General features: G+C 49.8%; 1 protein-coding gene across 2 annotated transcripts; it reads right to left on the reverse strand.

Moving 5' to 3' along the window:
* Positions 1 to 4,564: 4,564 nt before the first annotated feature.
* LOC135882302 (uncharacterized) lies at positions 4,565 to 22,515 on the reverse strand. 2 transcript variants are annotated; one of them, XM_065409171.1, is made up of 12 exons: positions 22,430 to 22,515; positions 20,790 to 20,880; positions 19,072 to 19,105; positions 18,443 to 18,603; positions 16,924 to 17,005; positions 16,186 to 16,366; positions 16,023 to 16,090; positions 14,415 to 14,491; positions 12,217 to 12,317; positions 9,035 to 9,129; positions 8,318 to 8,452; positions 4,565 to 5,342 (listed from the first exon to the last, which is right to left on the reverse strand). In XM_065409171.1, the coding sequence occupies exons 2-12, from the start codon at positions 20,853 to 20,855 to the stop codon at positions 5,206 to 5,208; spliced, it is 1,137 nt and encodes a 378-aa protein (XP_065265243.1). In that variant the 5' UTR covers positions 20,856 to 20,880; positions 22,430 to 22,515; the 3' UTR covers positions 4,565 to 5,205. The 2 variants fall into 2 exon arrangements, with proteins under 2 accessions (XP_065265243.1, XP_065265242.1); XM_065409170.1 differs by having other exon boundaries at positions 20,790 to 20,975.
* Between the last annotated feature and the right edge of the window lie 163 nt (positions 22,516 to 22,678).

The following is a 22,678-nucleotide window of genomic DNA, read 5'->3' on the forward strand; positions in this document are numbered from 1 at the left end:
GGTGTGGTATTGCTACCCTTACTTTTGTGCTGCTGCCTTCAGAGCTGGGCACCTGGCCAGCAGCTGCCACTTTCTGGCCATCCTGCTCTGAAGGCAGGGCAGAAATAAGGGTGGCAACACCAGGACCCCCCTACAATAACCTTGCGACCTCCCGTGACCCTTTTTGGGGTCAGAACCCCAGTTTGAGTAATGCTGGTCTCCCCTGTGAAATCTGTATAGTATAAGGTAAAAGTATACAAGAGACCAGATTTCACGGTCCGTGATGCTTTTTTTCACGGCCATGAATTTGGTAGGGCCCTACTTATCTATGAAGATAGCGTTTCTACTAGCCATCATGTCAACTTACAGGGATGGGGACCTTGATGGCAGAACCCCCTTTTATGGTATTTTTCCAAGGACAAGTATCAGAGGGGTAGCCGTGTTAGTCTGAATCTGTAAAAAGCAACAGAGGGTCCTGTGGCACCTTTAAGACTAACAGAAGTATTGGAAGCATAAGCTTTCGTGGGTAAGAACCTCACTTCTTCAGTGCCACAGGACCCTCTGTTGCTTTTTCCAAGGACAAGTCTCTTTATGGCCAGACCCTAAATTCTTACCTAAAGTGCTGTCAGATTTCCATCTTAACCAGGCCATCCATCTACCAGTATTTTTCCCTAAACCACATAAATTTCAGCGTGAAACCTCCTGTCATACTTTAGATGGTAGATGGGCATCAGCCTTTTATCTCCGGGTGTATCATCGCTTGCTGCAACACGGACGGTGCTCTGCCCGACCCCAGAGGATAACAACAAGCTCTTCCAGATCGCACGCGGTTGCCAGAGCTTCAAGAGCATTCCAGTCTTGGAGATCTGCAGACTGCCTACATGGGCCACCGTGCATACTGTTTCTAAACACTATGCCTCGGTCCATGCCGTCAGCTCTGATGCGGCGCTTGGGACTGCTGTACGGTCTTCAGTCTTGGACTCAGTTCCAAAGCTCTCTCCTCCCTGTAGGGGACGCTGCCCAGGAGTCACCTGAAAGTGGAGCACCCACAAGGACACTACTCAAAGAAGAGGTTACTGCACAAGGTGAGTAACTGCGGTTCTTCAAGATGTGTCCCCTATGGGTGCTCCACTACCTGCCCTCTGTCCCCTCTGCTTTGGACTGCCCTTTGTTGGACGTTTGGATAGAGAAGGAACTGAGGGCAGTTTGCCTGCACAGCTCTATGTACCCTTGGGTGAGGTTATATAGAGTGTGTGTGTGTGGGGCGCAAATGGACACTGCTAACGAAAAATCTCCGATCGAGGGCTTGAGAGGCGCATTCACACCTTAAGTGGCGCTCCCATAGGGGGAAACATCTCAAAGAACTGCAGTTACTGCACAAAGTGAGTAACCTCTTCCTTTTATTGTCCTGGGAGCAAGTGTCACAAATACATAGTCTTCCTCCTGTGAGCAGCAGCCACAGATCAATGCTGAAGGCCGAAACTTTAAAAGGGTTTCTGCCCTATTTAACATGCACTGCTCTTTCGGGGAACAGGAGCTCAAACCAGATCAAGAGGCAAAGTAGGAAACTTTTGTTTTGTTGTTAGGGCCTATGAATTTATGTGAAATGCAGGACTTTTAAATCATGCCACTAGCAAAGTAGTGCTCTGGCCTCTTACTCCAGAGTTTTTCCCTTGGGCATGGAAAATTCCCAGCATTATTTCATATAACTCCACAAGGGAAATCTGGGGCCAGCAGCACTATACTGTTCCCTTTTCCTGAACCCTCTACAAATGTGGGTTCAGGAAAAAAAGATTGCCCAACCTGTGTCAGTATTTCCCCATGTAATTGACATAACTCTGATCAGTTGCAGCAGGGAATAAGAGGGTGATCTTCCCCACACCCCCTGCCAAACAGAGAAGGAATCATTTGTTTATAATCTGTAAAAGAACTAAACCAGTGACCATGCTGACGTTCCAGCGAGTGACCAGGTGCCAAAGCTTAAAACAAAGAGGAGAAATGCAATTGCCTAACAATGGGCCTGATCAGCACCAGGCCCCAACTCTCATGTGCTACATTCAGGGCTAGACTGTTAATGCTCACAGATCCTGATCTATGGGAATGGATTTTTTTTTTTTTTTTTTTGCACTGAGACGCCTGTGAGCCATTTATGCTAGAGCTGCCCTCATGTCTCCGGCATTTAAGTGAAGAGTCCTGCCGCCCTGCCACTTTGCTGAGGAGGGCACGCTAGCTCCCACCTCAGCTCCAAGAATCAGCCATGTCTGGCAGCTAACTTTAGAATGCTCTGAAAAGATGGTTCAAGCACTTAGTCCTGTTCATTGTACAATAGGAATACTGTTTAATGTTGGTTGTGACACTTAGATTGTGATCACGTCTCCTGCCATGGTTGATTTTGCAACATCAATAGGCCCTTACTAGAAATAACCACAAATCCAGCATGGTGTTGATCACAGATGCAATGGCAGTAGGGTGACCAGACAGCAAGTGTAAAAAATCAGGACATGGATAGGGGGTAAAAGGCACATATATATGACAAAGTTCCAAATATCGGGACTGTCCCTATAAAATCAGGACATCTGGTCACCCTAAATGGCAGTCACAGCCATGAGGGATTAAAGCCACTTTCTGCAGAGCCCCCAGTTCCTGAATTTGCAGTTAGATCCAGCCCAGCTCAGATAAAGGAAGAGGTAACGAAGTTACCCTGTACTTCCCCCAGCTGTAAACCAGCTCTCCCTGTTAGAAACTGCCCAGCATTAATATGCTCTTGCAGCACTGGCTATGTGCCAACACTATTTCAACTGTAATGCAACATCTGTTGACTTAATCTCCCACAGGCTAATTTCCCCCTTCCCCCACCTTTTAATCCTCTCCTTCTGAAGCACTTTTACCCTGAAATTGGACATGCTTTCCCGTTCACATAGGCTTTCCCAGCAGCTGAAGGAAGGGAGATGAGTGCCATCAGCCCTATTTGATGTGTTCTTAACAACCTGTTGTGTCAGTGCCACAAAGACTCCGGATGCTAAATGACAGGCTGTGCGTGGAACAAGATGAGGCTTGCGCACTCTGGAATGCATCCCTCAGTCGGTTTTAAGCCGTTAGTGTGACTCAGCGACTCATTAAGAAGTGTTTTATTGGGCGCAGCTATAGACAATTGAAATTAGTGTGGGACTCCTAGGTTCTAATCATAGCGCTGCCCCAACTCACTAGTAAATTGCTCCGTGCCTCGGTTTCCCCACCTGTAAAACTTCTTGCCTGCCTTTGTCAAGCATCGTGAGCGCCACGGGCGTAAATACTAGAGCCACGTACAGCACTGTCTGCACCTGCTTCGGTGGAAGGGAAGGGGAATCGGGCATCTTCCAAAAGGGACTGTGCGGAGCTTTCAGGGAAAATCACCTCATTCGTTTTTCAGGCAGCCTAGCTGTAGGCCAGCTCGGAGACCATCCAGCCCAGGCGCTGGGCAACGCACCATCATTCCGTTGGGTCTTGTCCAGTTTTAGTTTCTGGAATCCAGGGCCATGAGACAGCACCAAGTCCCAACTTGGCTCCAGCAGAGTCTCACCTCCATCCAGGCAGGCTCTGGTATCCCAGCTCCTCCTCCCCAAGGAAGCGGAGCTGGGTGCTGGGCAGCTGGGAAGCAGCTGCTCCCCGTTTAGAAGGTGACTGCTCTCAGCCTAATCTCTAAAGTGGCTGTAGCTACCACCGAGAGGGGCACGTTGTATTAGCGCCTGAAATAATTCCTGCCTTTCCACCTCCCACCCGTCGTCACTCGGCCAAGCCCTGCCTCATTAGCAGAGCTAACCTCTGCTCCTCCGTCAGTCCCCGCAGCCCCTTTTCGTTTCCCTTGCTCCTCTCTGGCCTCCGACCAGGGTGGGAATAAAGTTCTGGCAAGGAGATGCCTGGCACTGACTCCAGTATGGCGGCAGGGGTCATACCACAGTCATTGAGAGAGGGAGCACTCTCACCCTGCACCAGCCTTTCTGGCAGCCATCCCCAGTTGCGAGATCATGCTAAACATGGCCTCCACTCTCACCACAGCAGGTCTCTAGCAGGGTCACCGCTGCCCAGCTTTCCTGTCCCTTCCAGGGTGGGAATTGTCATTATGCTTCCCCAAGTATACAAACTAAATGGCACTGGAGCACTTTCTGCCTGTGTCTCTGCTCTGTTTGTCCTCCATGACTCACCTGGCTGCTGCTACTCCCAGTTTAGCACCAACAATGAATTTCATTAACAGGCTATTTATTCCCTCGGCTGGCTGTTCAAACACTGAGCTCTGCCACACTGCACTAAACAGTGTAACCCCCCAAATCAGCGTCCCCTCCCTTTGCTACCCACTTTTCAGGATGAGCAACACTGGTATCTCGGGGAAGGGTAGGAGGCAGGGAAAGGTTAGTGGCATCTCTGCGTCCCTCCTGTTTCACAGCCCCTTAGACTTCTCCTCTCACTCACTAACGCTGGACCTGGAATGTCAAGCACACCCACTCTCTGCTCCTCGCCCTCCGACTCTCACCTAACACACCCCCTTCCTTCCCCTTGTCCCCCCCCACCCCCGGCTATAAAGTAACTCCTGTAAAATCAGAGTAGTTACTTAGGAAAACTTTATTTAAAACACCCCAGACCGTGCAAGGCCTGAAGAATGGGAACGGCAGGATTTTAGGCCACAGCCTCTCTCCATTTCAACTGTCTTCTCCTGTATTAAAGCAATTTTCCCTTTATGATTGACATGAAAACACTGTTCCAAGAATGGAGCTTTTTAAACCACTTCAATTACCTGCATGGGAAGGGATTTACCAGCACCTGGCAAACTCAGCTGCCACTTAGAGGCTTCTTGGCCCTTATCTGAGTAAATTTATGGATCACCTACTAGGGCTCTGTTCCCCACCCAGGCAGAGAGGGCAGAACAGGTCTCCATATACGTGCCCAGCACTTTAGCTAACAGAGTTAGAACAAATCTTACAACCTGAAGCTCAGGAATACACAGCCCAATCGGTTTCTTCTGGAGAGTACTTGAAAGTCAAAGTCAGTGGAGGTGCGGACTGCCTGATACCAGGCTGTGCAGAGCTCGTCTCCCCGCAAAGGGATCTCTTTGGGCCACTGCAACACCCCTCCACCCCAGCCGCCCAAGTGGCTGACAGTTCAGAGGAGGAGTCTGTCCATTTTGAGACGCCAATTCCCTTTCCATCTTTAATTTTTCTTATTTGACAGAAGGGGGCTTTCTTTGGCTAAGCATTAAAGATCACTCAGATTAAGTTCAGGCAGACTGTCAAACAGGTCACTGCTGAGGTCCTCATCTGACATGCTTCCAGCCTCCTCCTTGGGGGTGCTGTCCTCCTGCTCCAGGCTTGGGGTGGAGAGGTCTTTGGATCCTACAGACACATTGCAGAGGAGTTAGCCACACTCTGGACTCTGAGGCTCAAGTCCTCATCATCAACCGAGAAAAATGGCCCACAACCTCCCTGTAACTGCAGAGTGATGGCAAAGCTGATCTGCTGCTGGTTTGGAGTCACCAATGAACTCGAAGCAATGCCAATTCATCATCTACTCAGGCACATACAAGAAAACACATTGACAATGTGGGTTTGACTAATTTGTATTGGCAAATATTTTTTAATCATGGCCCCCTGCCTCCTAGCAGCCTTTGGGCACTCCTACTATAATCCCGACCATGGCCTCTGGGTATCAATATTTACTACCAATAATATAGGATAACTAGCTTCCTCTTATGAAATTATGCATGTTATCTGACACAGGGCTTTGCTGATCAAATGTTAAACTCAGTCCCTGACATGTGCCTGCAAGTAATATTGGAGAAGGGAATTTAATCCCTTGATATGTCCTGGGGAGATTGCTTAGGGAACATCCCAACAGCAACTGGACATGTTACAACTGCATCTGCAAAGCTGTTAACTGTAGCAGCTTTACTAGTAAAGACTGACTCAGCGGGATTTGTACTTAGCAAAAACAGAACTCAAGGCAATTTCATGTGCCTTAAAGGCCCCATTCACGAGAATCTTAAGCATTTTACTGAAGTAGGGCATGAATTTCCTTTAAAAGAACATTAACCCCTTTGTTCCTGGAGCTGGGAATTCCCCCAAGGCTACGTGTTAATGCAAACACAAGGGTCTTTAACATCCTGAAGCAATGCTGAAATCCAAAGGGCTATATAGTGTAGAAGATGAGCCTTTCGAAAATCGGTGATTTTCACCTTCCTAACCTCATTGGCTGAGGGTACGTCCAGACTACCCGCCGTATCGGTGGGTAGCGATCGATTTATCGGGGATCGATATATCGCGTCTCGTTAAGACGCGATATATCGATCCCCGAACGCGCTCCCCGTCGACTCTGGAACTCCACCGGAGCGAGCGGCGGTAGCGGAGTCGTCGGGGGAGCCGCGGCCGTCGATCCCGCGCCGTGAGGACGGGAGGTAAATCAGAATAAGATATGTCGACTTCAGCTACGGTATTCCCGTAGCTGAAGTTGCGTATCTTACATCGACACCCCACCCCCCAGTGTAGACCAGGCCTTAGTGTCAGCACCAAACCAAACATGGAGTGACATTAAAAACTGACCTCCTGGCACCCCTGGGGAATGCTAAGTATTATTATTATTATTGGTAGTATTATAATTGGCCCTCATATTGCAGCTTAACGTTACCCTGAAACAAGACTGGAAGGGAGGCTCAAACAACGGACACCACAGGGCACCACAGTTTTAACCGTGATCCAAGTGCTTTGGATGCCAGTGTCACAGGTCCAGTCAAGCGCCCCTCTTGGCCACTCACCAGACTGTTTTGAGCCTCCAACGTCTGAAGAGAAGCCATGTACTGTCTCTATCTTGGGGCCTCTAGGCTCACCCTAAGGGTGCAGATCCACTATCTAGCACACCCTCCTGAGAGCTGAGACTATGCAGCCCACAGCCCAGCCCCTGGGAAACAGTGGTGGCCACTCAGGTTTTTCTTCCTCTTCATCCTCCTCCAACCCCCCTCAGCTGAAACATTTCCTCTCCCAGAACACCAGCCATGGGGTGTTCTGGGTCTGTCGTTTACTTCAAGGGGCGTGTGTTAGGAGCAACATGCAGCGCACAGACACTTTGCAAAGGACTCTAATACCACAGCTTGTTACTTAACTGCACAAGAAATACACAGATCGATACAAACAATAAACTCAATTTGCATTTCCCTGCCTCAGTTTCCTCACTACTACTCAGCTTTCTTTGGGCTAGGATCAGAGTCCTCTGGGGCCATCCAGGATCCTTCTGCTGCTGTGCCTAGCTTGCGTTCTGAAACATGGAACTTTCTCTCCCCACCTCATCTCTCTGACCCTGGCTGTTCTATGCCCTTACCCTCTCCTGCCCAAAACTCCCCGTGTGGCTCTCAGGGGCTGTTTAAACTCCCCCATTCTCACATCTGTCTTTGTCCTTTCCACTCTCCCCACTCCCTGCAGACAAGTTGGGGAAAGTATCCTCAGCCTCAACTAAACCATTTTCATTCAGGTGTTTCCACCTGGATAGGCAGCCATTAAATTCTAGCCACCCACCTCTGTCCCTAGTTTGGAGAGACCTGACAGAAGCATGGTGGACACCATATATACATAAAGGCATTCCGTGATACAAACATTTCTTAACAACTTCACAATACTAATCAGTTCACAAGCTGTGTAGATGGAGTTCCCAAATCATCACAGCCAGCATTCTAGATTACCCTTGTCAGATTAGAGAACAAGCAGCATAAAATGCTTTGGTACAGGGGAAAAGTGAAGTTCTACAATGCAGACCACAAACAGTCTTGATCTTTAGTACACAACTTGGACAGACTAGGCACCAGCACGCAAAGGAAAGCCTCTGGGTCACTGCATGCTAGAAGATACTGTCCCTCCCTCCTCAGGGCTGCCACTCAAGAGTAAAGATGTGAGAGGCTGCAGTATGCTCTATTTTATGCAAAATAATACTTCTGTTTACACAGCACCTTCCACCTGATTAGGCCTGACAACAGATAGACAAGGAGCCCTGGAAAGTAAATCTGTTAACAAGTGGAGAGCTGGGATTAGAACCAAGAAGTCTGACTCCTAGTCCAATGCTCTGACCATTAGACCATGCTGCCTCCCATATTTAGATGCCAAATACATACACCTAAATTGAGCACGGCCTTAGGGCTCTTGTCAAGTTACGAGTTTGGGCATTACAAATACTGAAACACTTTTAGGGACACAAAATAGGGACTGGATGTACAAAGAGATTCCCCTCTCCCCACAAGGCAGTCACACATCTAACATCCACATTCCCACTGAAAACAACTATATTCTTAGGATATCAAGGGCTCCTAAACCAGTCATACTTCTCTTACCTTCAGGCTCCTTAATCTCTGTGGCACTAGAGAGCTCATCCGAGCTGACATCTGTGAGACTGAGCTCAGAGGCAGAATCATCACTCAGGGAGGAAAAAAATATCTCCTCTTCTCTCAACAAATCATTGCTTTCCACTAAGAGAAACACACCAACAAGCAGGATAAGTTAAGAGCTGAGCTCATGGTTAAAGACCATAGGCCCGATTCCTCACTGTCTTCATAGGCAATACAACCATTCTGGTTTCACAGCATCATACTCCTCTTCTGCACTGGTGTAAATAACTGAACAAAGGGATGGAGAGCCAGGCCCTGAATCATGTAAATCGAGACTGGACGTGCACTGGACACGCACTAGAGGCAATGCCCCTGCACTCCCATCTCTGACTCCATGCCAGGACTTGAGGCTTTCAGGCAGGGAGCCTGGAATCCCGGACATGGTAGGGCTGCCCAGAGTCACAGACCCAGGAAGCCCCCTGCTCCCTGGCCCCCAGGCAGTCCGCATGGTGGGGCTACCCCAGAGCCATGGACCCTAGGAGCCCACCACCAAACCAGGCAGGTTTCCATTGGAACCCTGTCTGTGATTTGATGAAAGTTTGTCAAACCCAAGGATGTTTCCACAAAACATTTCAGGTTCAACAAACCAGCATTTGCCAACAAAACTCTATTTTGTCAGAAAATTCCCAACCAGCTCTACCCGAGAGGACTAGCATCACTTACTCCCATGAGCACTTTCCTTTCCTACGGGCTTAGTGTATGACTTCTCTTCGAAGGGCAGATTTTTCATTTGGTCTTTCAGGTCAGTGACGGTGGATCTGATTGAAACAAAACCAACAACACTGATTAGCTCCAGGGACAGAAACAGCTGCCAGGAGAGAGACAAAAGTCATTCTTGGGATTTTCTGCAATGAGGGATTTTGGTAAACTCATGGTTCAAGGTGGATTCAGCTCTGCTGAGCAACTCATTGTATGTGGGGTGTAGGGCATGGGGGGTGGGGAGATCTGAGGCTTTTACAGAAAGGGAAAAAGAATCAATACTTAATTACAGGAGAACTGCAATTAGATCTCATTATTGGAGATGACTCACTGAGTTAACGTAACATCCTCCACAGTGGGTTATTATAGTACAGGAGGCAAGTTTGGTTTCTGATGTCAGAGCAAATTCATCAAGAAGATTCTAATAACAGAGCCATGCCGGACCATGGATGTTTTCACAGATATTTTCCACTAAGAACACTAATGGTTATTTATGGATTTTGGGGAGTAGGGGTGAATATAAGCGACTAACGGGGGTTCAGAAGAGAGAACAAGAAGTCAGGACACCTGGGTTCCAATCCCAGCTCTGGTACTGTTCCTTTCCCCATCTACCTCACTGGGGTGATGGAGAGGAAGATTGTGAGAATGAACTGTGTCTGAAAAGGGCTTTGAGATCCTTGGCTGGAAAGCACTAGGGAATGCCTAATGTTTTTAGTATCATTCCTCATCAGTCTCCCTCAAGGAGAGACCTGGACACAGCTCCTTGCAGAGCCAGCCAGTGCTACATGTGCCCATCAGATGGGGCACTGCCGAGTGATGTGAAGGGCTCATCCCTGCAGGGGCCAGGCATGCATCTCTAGTGTCCCAGCTCAATTCTATTTGCAATACAGCAGAACCTCAGAGTTGGGAGCATCAGAGTTACAAACTGACCAGTCAACCACACACCGCATTTAAGTACGCAGTCAGGCAGCAGCAGAGACCCCAAAAAAAGCAAATACAGTACAGTGCTGCCTTAAACGTAAACTACTAAAAAAATAAAGGGACAGTTTAAAAAAAAAAAGATTTGACAAGCTAAGGAAACTGTTTCTGCGCTTGTTTCATTTAAATTAAGATGTTTAAAAGCAGCATTTTTCTTCTGCACAGTGAAGTTTCAAAGCTGTATTAAGTCAATGTCCAGTTGTAAACTTTTGAAAGAACCAGAACGTTTCGTTCAGTTACGAACAACTTCCATTCCCGAGGTGTCCATAACTCGGAGGTTCTACTGTAGTTATACTCTGCCTTCTTAGGCTCCTCCCACCCCATGCATTTTCAGGTGGATAATATATGCTTCACATCCTGCCCCAAAGTCTTGTAAAGTGTTGCTGTTGGGTGTTAAAGAGCCTACCAGGTACAACCCCAGTAGTGACGGCATTGTAGTGGTGGGTGTCACCACGCTGCACATTGTTTGAGATCCTTCAGGATGAACGGCTCTATGCGATATTGCTTGGCATTGACTTACCTGCTACATCTCTAGAGAACACAGGGATTCCAAATAAAGACCTTTCAGGAACAAATATTTAATAAATAGTCCCAGCCCTGCTGTATTGCAAAGGTCTTCAGTATCAGCCTGATGTTAATGAATGGAGAGAGTGCTCCCCTAGGAAGGGAGGTCTGGGGCACACCATCTGGGGAACACTGCCTGCAACTGAAGGGGTGGTTGGCATTCCTGTGACACATTATCCCATTGTGGCACCTGGGTGTGTGGGAAAGAGGGTTAGAGACAGTGGCATACACAGAATCCCCAGATACCCCTGGGCCAGCTGGATTGGAAAGACAAGGGCACAATTAAAGGAACAGTAGCACAGAGCTATGAATCATTGAAGGGGAAGCTCTAATGTCACCGTCCTCTCCAGGGAAGAGGCCAGAGCATGCAAGGCCCAGCTGTGTGGAGATCACAGCCAAAAGGTAGAGTCAGTTTCCTTTCTCGGAATGGTCCATCATAGGAACGTGACAGCACAGGAAAGCAAGAGGAGAGCAGGGGGACGCAGGGAAGGCAGGGGTTTAAGGGACACAAGTGGGCGTCTCTTCAAGAGAAGAGGCCCCAGGCCGAAGGGAATTCCTACTGAGGTAATAGAAAGGGAAAGAACTAAACAGGGGAATCACCACTTTCTGAACAGCATCAAGTGGGTTCACTCAGCGAGTGACAGAGAAGGAGCGTCAGAAGTCAGCCAGTGCCCATGGTAGAGGGCTTGTGGAGGGGGAACATGAGCATGCTTGTTTACACAGTGTATACCCACATGGACTAGAGGGCACAGGAGAGCCGTGATTAGATATGGAGCCTTTCATCTCCAGGTCAACAGTCTAGGGTTAGCCCAGAATAGAACAGCAAGAAGTCAGTCACACTGGATGGCTGCTCTGTGCCTGTGTGAAGTGAAGTGGGGTACTCAGTCTAGTTCCCAAGGTATAGGTGTCTCCATCACAAACAGATACCATCACAACTGGTCCCCTTGTTAGCTGCCTCAGCAGAGAGACCAAAGACTGAATGGATCACGGAGCCTGAACTCTCCACCTGCCCCTAGTTGGGACTCCTCGCCCAGGCAGTGGGCAAGCTTGAACTGAGCTGCCCACGTACTGGAACCTCCAGGGCTCGCGGTTCGGCACTTTATGCATTTAGAAACCGAAATGCCTCATTGGCCAAGGTGCTGGATTGCCAACCCTGGAGATGGATGTTCTCTATCAACCAAGCAGATACAGTGACGGCTTCCCCACACTGCCTCGATAACAGGTCTCAATCGTGACCTGCAGAGACCCCCCTCTAGAAGCAAGAGAGGAGTTCAGCTCTGCCTTCTCTGAGGGTGCAAGCAAAGGGTCTATTAGTGCTAGTTGCGATGTGGACACCTGCCTACTAGCAACTAAGCTGATATTACCCACAACTCCTTTCACACAGGGGCACTGAACAGTGGTCACACAGCAGCACATACACTTGTGCCATTCCCATGTGGTTTGTGGTGAAATATCTCTTGGATATACAAAGAGCTACACTTGCAGCTGATGTGCCGAGCTCAGTTGGGTGAGGAATGCACCCCATATTGCCAGCAATGCATGGTGTGTGCACACATGTGGTACCACATGTCCCACAAGACCCGTGGAAGGTGCATTTCCCCTACTTGATGTGGCCGAGCTCCTGCTGGGTGCTCCGTGTCTCCAACCTGGCTTTGTCCAAGTCATCAGATTGAGTTTTGTGACTGTTCATCAAATCTTCCAGCATCTGTGGATGAGGGGGGACAGTCAGTCACTGCCAAAAGGGCTCCCCACAGAGAGCCTCTGATTCTACACAGCAGTGCTGAGCCCAGCAGAACATGCATGTGTGACTTGCTCAATGTACAGACCTGGAACAGCTTGGGGAAAGCACAGCTGACACAAAACATGCTATCCGTGGCAACAAGCACTTCACTTCTCCAACACAGAAGGCGGTGGGCTTATGTTCCTTTACAGTTTGGTGTGCTCAGATCAAGATGGAGTACAGCATACTGGAACCTGTACCCCTTGACCCAGCCTCCTTAATGGAAATTAGGGCCACACTGTACATCTCTGCTGTCCATGCTTGGCCCACAGACTGCATTTTGACCAGCCGTAATGTATAAAAACACCAATCAGTTTGAGAATGCGCCGCCAGAGTCTCTTGGGCAGCAGGTTACGGGGGCTACTTGTCCAGAGGCACCAGACAGCAGGTGGTTTCTAAAAGGGTTAGAGGGGCTGCAGCTGGCTGAGAAATATAGCCAGGTCTGATCGTTAGCTTCGATGTATTTTAGGCCCTTCACAACTCTGCCCCTTCCTACTTGTCCATGTGTTTCCCACCGCATTATCCCTTCTCTCCCTCTGCTCTGCCAGCCTCCATCACAAATGTCTTCACACCTTATGCATGGAATGCTCTCCCTGAAGTGACCCATAAGGGCACCACCTTTTGTTCCAAATCCCTCCAACTTCTGCAGTGACGTCTACAAGAAATCAACCAAGTCCTGGTGGCTATGATGGGGACAGTCAGAAACTTTTAGATATATATGCTGGCTTTTTTCTACGAACATGAACACTTGTATATATTTTGAATATACTCTTCTCCCCAACCCTTCATATATCACTTGTCTTCTTACATTGTTAGCTCTTTGGATCAAGGACTGTGTTTGTCAATGGCACTACTGCAATACCAATATCAAATAAAAATAAGTCACCCTCTGCAGACTGTAACCATACTGAGCTTAGTTTTCTACATGGCACCTAGCTACGCATATGACAGGTGTCTTAGAAATACTGTGAGCAGGGCCGGCTCCAGCATTTCTGCCGCCCCAAGCAAAAAAAAAAAAAAAAAAAAGCCGCGATCGGCGGCGGCAGGTCCTTCGCTCCTAGAGGGAGTGAGGGACCTGCCGTCCCCGAATTGCCGCAGGTGCCGCCCCTCTCCCTTGGCTGCCCCAAGCACCTGCTTGTTAAGCTGATGCCTGGAGCCGGCCCTGACTGTGAGCATGCCAGTATTGTTTGATAAACACTTAAATTACATAGGAAAGAGAATTGCTACAGTTGGACCTCACTATTGGGTCTCAGTGCTTAATTTCATTAATGTGGCCCCTTATAAACAGGGATTACAGTGGCCCCTCCCATAATTCCAGGTACACACAGGAGTTGGATCTACCCTAAGGAATAAATACTGAAATCTGAAGCACACTGGAAAACGTAGTAATGTCCCGGTGTTGATTAATGTAGCACCAATAAACCTTTTAGATTATGTAAACGCAGGAAGCCTGAGAAATAACGGCTCCACCATATGGGAACAGATCATCAAATCCATGAGCTTTTCTCCAGTCTTCAGAGGAAGATATAAAACTCCCATAAATTTCCTGGATAGTTTTACAATACTATCCAAAGAGAAGATATACTTCCTGCCCCCAGCTGGTGATCAGTATACGCCAGAAGCATAAGGATCGACAGCCAATGTCATTTACTCTAGCTGCTTGCACTGCAGATGCTATTCATATGTGTGCCTAACCCCTCTTTTAAGAATTTTACTTACAATTTTCCTATCATCTGGAATCAGTGAGTTCCACAGGTTATCAAACTATCACATGCTTTAAAAATGCATGTAATCATAGAATCATAGACTATCAGGGTTGGAAGGGACCTCAGGAGGTCATCTAGTCCAACCCCCTGCTCAAAGCAGGACCAATCCCCAGACAGATTTTTGCCCCAGATCCCTAAATGGCCCCCTCATGGATTGAATTCACAACCCTGGGTTTAGCAGGCCAATCCTCAAACCACTGAGCTATCCCTCCCCCCCGATTTTGCCTGGGGAAGGTGAACCTGTAAAGCTATGTACCTTGCAGTATCGACTTTGAGTTCTCTTCATTTCATCAGTTTCAGACATCTGATTGACTAGATCCTCCTCCTGTCGGTCTAAGAAGGAAAGCAATGTAACTACATAGTGAACTGGATTGGTTTTGGCCACAGAGCTGAGTCATAGCAGAATCTAATTCTATTCTGTGCCTGATTTTTAATGGTCACCTCAGCACTCACTTTTCTCTGTGCATATTCAGACAAAAGCTCAGTGGGCACCTCTCATGCCAGGACTACATTCTACTGAGGAACTCATGTGAACAGCAGGAGCAGCTACCAGACCTCCATGGGACTCATATACAATACCCAGATCTATTCCTTTCACAGCTATACAATAGGCACAAATGGGAACGCTGTTATTGACACGAAGCCCTTTACATACAGTTCTACTCTGACACATGACTGTGAAAATGACATTGGTGGTTCCCCATTTATTGCCGTTCAATGACTATATTTGACATGCTCAGTTTATAAGAAGTAAAAAAGATGGTTATATTCCTTTCCCCTACTCTGTGTTTTGTCTATTCAGATGGTAAGCTCTTTGGGACAGGGACTGACTCTCACCATGTATTTATACCGCACCTAGCACAATGGGGACCTGATCCTGGCTGGGAACTTTCGGCCTTACTGGAATGCAAAAGAGCTGCTGCAGTAAATTCAGCTTGGCATCTGAGAGTCAAGCGAGGTTCCTTCTGTTTCATGTAATTACCAAAGATTCTGCACCTCAAATTCTGCTCTTGGTTACACTTAACTGCCTCCACAGAAGCTGCTGCAATATAGGGAGAGCAGAATTTAGCCCATAATTGGAGATTCTGTTTATGATTCAAGTGCCAGAATAGAACCCAGCTCCCCCTCCCATGGTTATGTCAGCTCTGCACCCCTAATAGGAGTGAAGTAGTTACTACAAACAGACAATCTGACTGAGTGGTGGCTTATGAGTATGAAGGGGTCATTTTTACACAGTCGCTTTGAAGAGTAGAGAGACAGTGTGATAATCTAGGACCAAGGTATTTTCAGGGCTGTCTCTGGTCTATGCCCAGCCAAGGTACCTGACATCCCATAGCATCCTTGAGAAAGGCCCAGTACTAATAATGCCAGCCAGCTCTCACATAGCACTTTTCAGCAGTAGATCTCAAAGCACTTTACAAAGGAAGTCAGTATCATTATGAATTCCCTCCCCCTCTTGCCTCTCTAAGGACAGGGCGGGGGTGAAGTATGAAAAACAGCTACAGAAGTGTATTGCAATGCACCAACCATTCACTGAATGGACCCCTTCTCTCAGAGCACCACAGTGCACCACACAGAGTCAGACAGAGTGGGGAGACCCAGTGCATGTTCCCCTCCCACCACTCTGCCCATGCCCTGGTGGGAGTCTGACTGAGCTAGCAAGCCCAGTGCATGCTCCCACACTTCCCCTCCAACTCTGCCAATTCACCACAGCATCCCCTACTCTTCCATTCCTGAGGGAACTGTCCACTACAACAAATAACATGATGCTCCCAACTGCAGGCTGCTTCCCACCCGGTTCCAGGCATCTGTCAGGCCCACAGGGCAGGGACCTGCTCTGGGAGCAGTCCAGAGCAACACTCACTGAGCTTGTGCTTCAGTTGCTCCACCTCTCTCCTCACACACTCGTATTCTCGCCACAGGAGCTTTTTGCTAAAATAAAGGAGAGAGAGGGTTACCCCCTGGGGAAAGGAAGCAACAGCCTTAATTTCCCATGACCCACACGGCTGTAAAGGCCCAGAGCTAACCTCTCATGCACCTCCTGCATGACGCTGGAGCTGGGATACACATCCGGGGTGCAATCTCCATCCGGCTGGTGAAACACTTGCTGTCGCAAGTTACGAAGCTCGCTCTTCAGCCCTTCCATTCTCCGCCCCAGCAGGGACTCCAAGCCACTCTGAGGGCTGTTATGCAATCGACCAACCTCCTCTGCAACAACAAACAAAAGGACGGAAAACGATCAGGCTTTAGCCTGCAAAGGGAAAGGGTGGGGTTGGATAATACACAGTACAATGGTCTCAAAAGTCAGTTCACTGCTGATGTAAGGCGCTGGACTGACCACACAGGGCACTGGGGGCCTCTGCTGATCCCCTGAAACGGTACAGCATAATCAGTGCCAGTTCAAGAGCTCCCTTCACCACTCTGCCAGCACACTCCAGAGGCATAAGGGGAGTCCGGTCTTCATGGCATATTCTGAACAAGTGATACTCTTGGGTAGAACACGTGAGAGATGCAAACCAAGTGTTCCATTGTCTGAGCCAACAACCTACAAGCATCTGTACCAACAGATGTAAAGGTTGTATTTCGTAAGGGTTAGAGCAAAGGACTATGAGTTGGAACACCAGGTTTCTACTCTAGGTTTGAGCTCTATATATTCAGCAGAGTAGAGAACTGGACTGTGCCCCATTGGGGAGCTGCACTCACAGCCTGTTGTCATCCCAAACAGTCAGATGGGGAGCAATCTCTGAACATCCCAGAATCAGTACCTTCCAGATTATGGATCTGCTGCTGCTGGAGCTCCTTCTCCTGCTTCAGTCGATTTACTGACTGGGTGAGGGACTCAATGACCTGGGGGGAAGAGCAGGACGAGAACAAGTCTCACATGGAAATAATTTAGTGCAGGGAAGAACTCAGTTGCTTTGTGCAGTTTCAGAAGCTGGGAATGTTGCGGGGCATCTCGAGACTGACTCTAAAGCAGGCCTGCACAACTCGTAAAGTGGCAAGGGCCATATTACTCCAAAGAAAACAGCTGAGGGCCGAACCCCCGCCCCCGCCGAACCCCCGCCCCGCCCAGCCCCGCCGAAACAACCCCCCCCCCCCCCCCGCGCCACCCTCCCCATGGAAACACACCCCCCCCAGCGCCGCCCAGCCCCCCGAAACACCCCCCCCCCACGGAAACAAACCCTCCTTCCCCAGCGCCGCCCCACCAAAACAGCGGTATTAAACCTTTGTAATATGTTATAGCGGGCTCCTAAGGTAGTATAATTAAGGTAAAAGAAAAATGTCTTTTTGCTAGAAGTAGAATAAGATCTTCCCCCCACTTTGTAATCAATTGCCCTGTTGAATGAATGAGGTGTGAATGAGGAAGGCATGGAAGGCAGGCACCTCCAGACATCTGCAACCCTTGGAGAGGGGATGGGAGCCAGACCAGATCAGTAGACCAGGTCAGCCACCAACTCACCGCTCGCCTCCTCAGCCCCCCTCCCCTGCCGCCGGCTCACCTGCACCCCCGCCACTGCCTGCCCGCTCGCCTCCTCAGCCGCCGGCTCACCTGCACCCCCGCCACTGCCTGCCCGCTCGCCTCCTCAGCCGCCGGCTCACCTGCACCCCCGCCACTGCCGCCCGCTCGCCTCCTCAGCCCCCCCCCCGGCTCGCTTACTTACCCCCCACCACTGCCCGCCCGCTCGCCTCCTCAGCCCCCCTCCCTCACCCGCTGCTTGCCTACTCACCCCTCGCAGGCCGCACACTGCGCCCACGCAGGCCGCATGTTGTGCAGGCCTGCTCTAAAGCAACCACATTCGGCTGAGCAGGATAGAGGGGCTTCCAAGGAATCTCCTATGACCCTCCTTGTTGGAAGGATGAAGGCTGTGATGAGGGGCAGGGAGAAGATTCAGCGCTCAGAGGGATAGAGGGGATCTCACAGAGAGGAAAGGAAAGTGAGTGCTCCTGGGAAGTTACTTTGCTTTAAAGGACATGTGAAGTGTCCCTGCAGCTTCAGCCATGTGCTGGCAGGAACTGGGAGTGCTGCAGAGGCAACACACTCTCAAGCAGGGTGATGGGGAGAGAAAGGAACACCTCAAATCTTCATGTGGAGACCTTTCCAGCTGTCTCAAAGAGCAACATTCACTGGCTCAACAGGGAGAGGCTTTTCCCATCATGTGACAAAGAGAGGATCTCCACAGTCCAGGGCATCCAGTGTAAGGAGTGTGTATTTTAAGCTCGCTAGTTAAACCTGTCTCTTTCCCCTTAGTAGAGAGGCTAATGTCATCAGCACTCTGGAGTTACCTTAGCTTGCGAACGCAGCTGACTGCTGATTGCTGCAAGCTCCTCTGTTGCCATCCTGCAGTGTGGAAGACTTAGGCAGGTAGGACCCGGTTGCCAAAATCCAGCCAGAGACTCATCAAATGCAACCTTCTCAGTGTTTATTCTGTCAAGCAGCAAATCCACTAAGAGATCAAAAGTAACAGGAGTTACTAGGGCTGCAGGGAAGGGAACCCACTTGTTTACCACACTGTTAGACTTGCCTCAGCTAGTGCCCAAGTCAGGGAACTTGGAAAAGGCCAAACTGAAGTTTTAAAAAGCAGAAGCTAGATTCTTTCCTCTCGCTGCTTGAATTATACAATCACATGTAGAGTCATTAGAACAGGCAGGTCTGCGCACCATGGAACCACTGTATGGATAACCAATAAGAGGGGCTTGAAATGGCCATTGCTTTGCTACATGGGTACAGAAGTTGCCTGGATTTTAAACCAAAGGCATCAACAGCTCTTACAAAATAAAAATAAAGAAGGTATAATCATCCATTTGAGACACAGCAACAACATATGATTGCACAACGCAATGGATATTCCTACAGAACCTCAATGCTAGGGTAGCAAGTGCTTTTCAAATGCTTGAGACAAACAGATTGTTACCTTTGGAAGAGATGCTGGTTGTGTTCAGACGCTGCTGTAATAGAGAAAGAGAAACCAGATTAAGTGGTAAAGACACTAAAGGACAGGGGAAAGTTACACACCCTACCACTCCTTCCTGTGTATCTCACACTGGTTTCCACATTGGATCGGTCTTTAAATCGAAGCAGGATGGGGTGTTAACACCAAAGGACAGATTAGGAAGTGCCCTCGTGTTCTCAATGGTGACTCCTCAAATCAACTAAATTGCAACAACGGTGATTGAGGAGTGGACAGAGGAACAGAAGGGTGAAGTATGTGGGGAAATCCAGGAGGGAAACTAGTTGAAACAGAAATGAATTCAGGGAGGTCCTATGGTCTGTGTTATACAGGAAGTTGGACTAGATTTCACAGTGGTCCCTTCTGACTTTTTAATCTATGAAAAATGTTCACAAAAGACATGGTTTTAATTATGTGAAACAATTACCATATTAGGTACATCAGGATAGTCATAGAACTTGAAAAAATCTAACAGCATTCCTAGTGCTTTCTCTAGCCAGACTGAAACTGCAATGTAAGTGGGTCCCTTCCCCCATGGCTGATTACTTAGGAGTAGCACCAGTAGCTTTAAAACAATAGTGTACCTCTAGCACCCTTTTGCCCATAATCTCTGAGGCAGAGAATAGTTCAGGGCTTGTCCAAACAGTAAATTGGGGCAGAGGTGGGAACAGAACTCAGCAATCCCAAAGCACAGTTCCCCACTCTAAGCACTAGACCACTCTCCCCCTAATGTTATTGCTGCCTTCTCTATAACACAGCCATCTGTCCTGGCTCTAACGATAAAATAATACATCTCAGAGCTGCACGTCATACTACCCACAAATTGGCTCCCTTTCACGTTAATCCATGCTTTTATGGGGTAGATATCGCAGCAAGGCCTGACGAAACCCGAGGTGCTCATCCACTGGTCTTTAAAGAAAACCACTTGCATCTATCCAAAAGAGCACACCCCTTCCTCTGAACTGTTGTATAATAAAGGTTCTGCAGGGCTGACAGAATAATCCTGCTCAATAAAAGATCCAACTTTCTTGGGAAAGTCAAGAGAATCTCTCTTCACTGAAGGGACAAAAATGAGCTACACAGAGGACCTTGAGGACATAGTTTCCATAAGTATCTGCAGTAAACATGGAGGTGGATTTTATTTGGGCAAAGAGGCCTGGATTGTGATGTTTGCAAACAGTGGACAGCCATCCAGTTCTAGAAGTTGCTTATTACACAGGAATTAGGTGCTTCCTCTCAGTCCAGTGCCCTATCCATGCTGCATTCCCATTTCATCCCTTTTCTCTTCTAGGGCCTTGGATCACCCTGAGGAATCGCTCCCTCTTCCTGGGCATTTTTGTCCTTGAAATATTTGCAGAAGCATTTCAATTTTCATCCCTTCTAAGGACACTGGAAGCCTTGATCGCTCCAGTCTAGCACTGAAAAAGACCTGTGTGAAAGTCATTTTTCCTGAATCCAACTATCAACGTGAAACATTCAGTCAGTCTCTAGAGGGCAGGGAACTCTACAACCATTACAATACTAGCCAAAGCAGCTACAAAAACCAGTCCTGGTGACTTCACCTACAGCGATGTTACCAACATAGTTCAAGGAACCAAGGGATCCAGCACTTGTTTAAATAGGACTTTCCTGGAGTGAGAGTCTAAGCCACAAGAAAGAGATGACAATGCAGCTGAACTTGCCTTTATTTTAGCCACGTTGCTGTCTGTTGCAGTCAGTATGGAGTTGAGCTGTGTGTCCCAGTTCATGTGGCTGGTAGGCAGGTGCTTTTAACTGTTTACCAATGACAAAGTAATCTAGGATCAGCCCTTGGTGTATAAAGCTGAGGGATGGAACAGAGCCCAACGTGGTGAAGATATTGGATTGACCTGTAAAACCATCAGCAAAGAGATTTTTCTCTCTATACAGTCTATGCTCCTATTACAGTTCAAATAAATATACATGTATATTAAGAGAAATAAATGGGAGGATATAGGACTGAGGGCAAAGTGCAGGGTCTAAAAATCCTGAGACTCCTACATAATTCACACCCAGAACGGATTTCATAAGCTAGGCCTGATAGAGGCTCACTGGTACTGGGCCAGGGCAGTGCAGAGCCCAGAGGAGAAGCAGACTTCCATACGGACCATCTCCTAGGGCCAAGCACAGCACCCTGCCATAGCGCTGGCGATGCCGTAAAATACACACCATCCGCTTTGTGTGAGCCTTAAACCGACGCTGGGGCAGGGCCATGCCCTGTCCTCAGAGAGGGGTGAAGGAGGCAGGGAAAGCCCAGGGCTCCCACCACAGAAATCTGTGTCTGTAGTGGTGCAGGGTGTTTTTTTTTTTTTTTTGGGGGGGGGGGGGGGGGGGAGTCAGGTCTCAGAAGGGTCTGGGGAGGTGCCAGTGGGGGGGAGCTCTGGAGAGGCATGGGGAGGGGCTAGCAGAGGGGCCTGGTGGAGGGGTGGGGTGAGAAGAGGGGAGGTATCAAGGGGGTGGGGTGGGGAGAATGGCAGAGGGTCAGAGCAGGGTTCTCTGGGGAGGTGTTGGGGAGCCTGACAGAGCGGTGGGGAGGGGGGGCTGACAGAGGGCCTTAGCAGAAGGGTGGAGTGAGGGGGCTCTGGAGAGGTGTTGAGGGGCCTGGCAGATGGGCAGGGTGAGGGGGCTCTGGGGATGCGTTGGAGGGGCTGGCAGATGGGCAGAGAGAGGGAGCTCTGGGGAGGTGTGGGAGGGGCTGGCAAATGGGCGGAGAGAGGGGGCTCTGTGGAGGTGTGGGGGGGCTGGCAGATGGGTGGGGTGAGGGGGTCTGGAGAGGTGTTGGGGGGCTGGCAGATGGGCGGGGTGAGGGGGCTTTGGGGAGGTGGGGGGCAGGCAGATGGGCGGGGTGAGGGGGCTTTGGGGAGGTGGGGGGCAGGCAGAGGGGCGGGGCGAGGGGCTCTGGGAAGGTGTGGGGGGGCTGGTAGATGGGCGGGGCGAGGGGTCTGGGGAGGTGGGGGGGCAGGCAGATGGGGCTTTGGGGAGGGGGGCGGGGCGAGGGGTCTGGGGAGGTGGGGGGCAGGCAGAGGGGCGGGGCGAGGGGCTCTGGGGAGGTGTGGGGGGGCAGGCAGAGGGGCGGGGCGAGGGGTCTGGGGAGGTGGGGGGCAGGCAGATGGGGCTTTGGGGAGGGGGCGGGGCGAGGGGATCTGCGGCGGCCCCGGTGTCTCTGTGGGACGAGGCCTAGGGCGGAAGCGGGGGGGGGGGGGGCGGAGGGTTCGGCTCCCAGCGGCGACACCGGGCTCGCGCCGAGCTGGGAGCCCCAGGGCGGGGAGAGGGTCCCTACTACCGGTGCCACAGGCTCCCGGACCTGGTGCGCGGCTCCGACGCCCCAGCGCCCTTTGGGCCCCGCTTCTCGCCCTCCGAGGGTTTCAAAACGCGCACCGCCGCCGTCACCGCGCCACCCTGCCCGGGGGCTGCTGGGGGATGGAGTCCACCCTGCGCTGCCCGGCCCAGGGAGGAACGGCCTCAGGACTACACTTCCCAGCAGCCACGGCGTCTTGGGCGCTGCCCGCCGCCCTGATGCCGCGACGGCGCGCGGTGTATCATGGGAGACGTA

This window comes from Emys orbicularis, chromosome 8 (assembly GCF_028017835.1).
Source record: "Emys orbicularis isolate rEmyOrb1 chromosome 8, rEmyOrb1.hap1, whole genome shotgun sequence".
Taxonomy (NCBI): Eukaryota; Metazoa; Chordata; order Testudines; family Emydidae; genus Emys; species Emys orbicularis.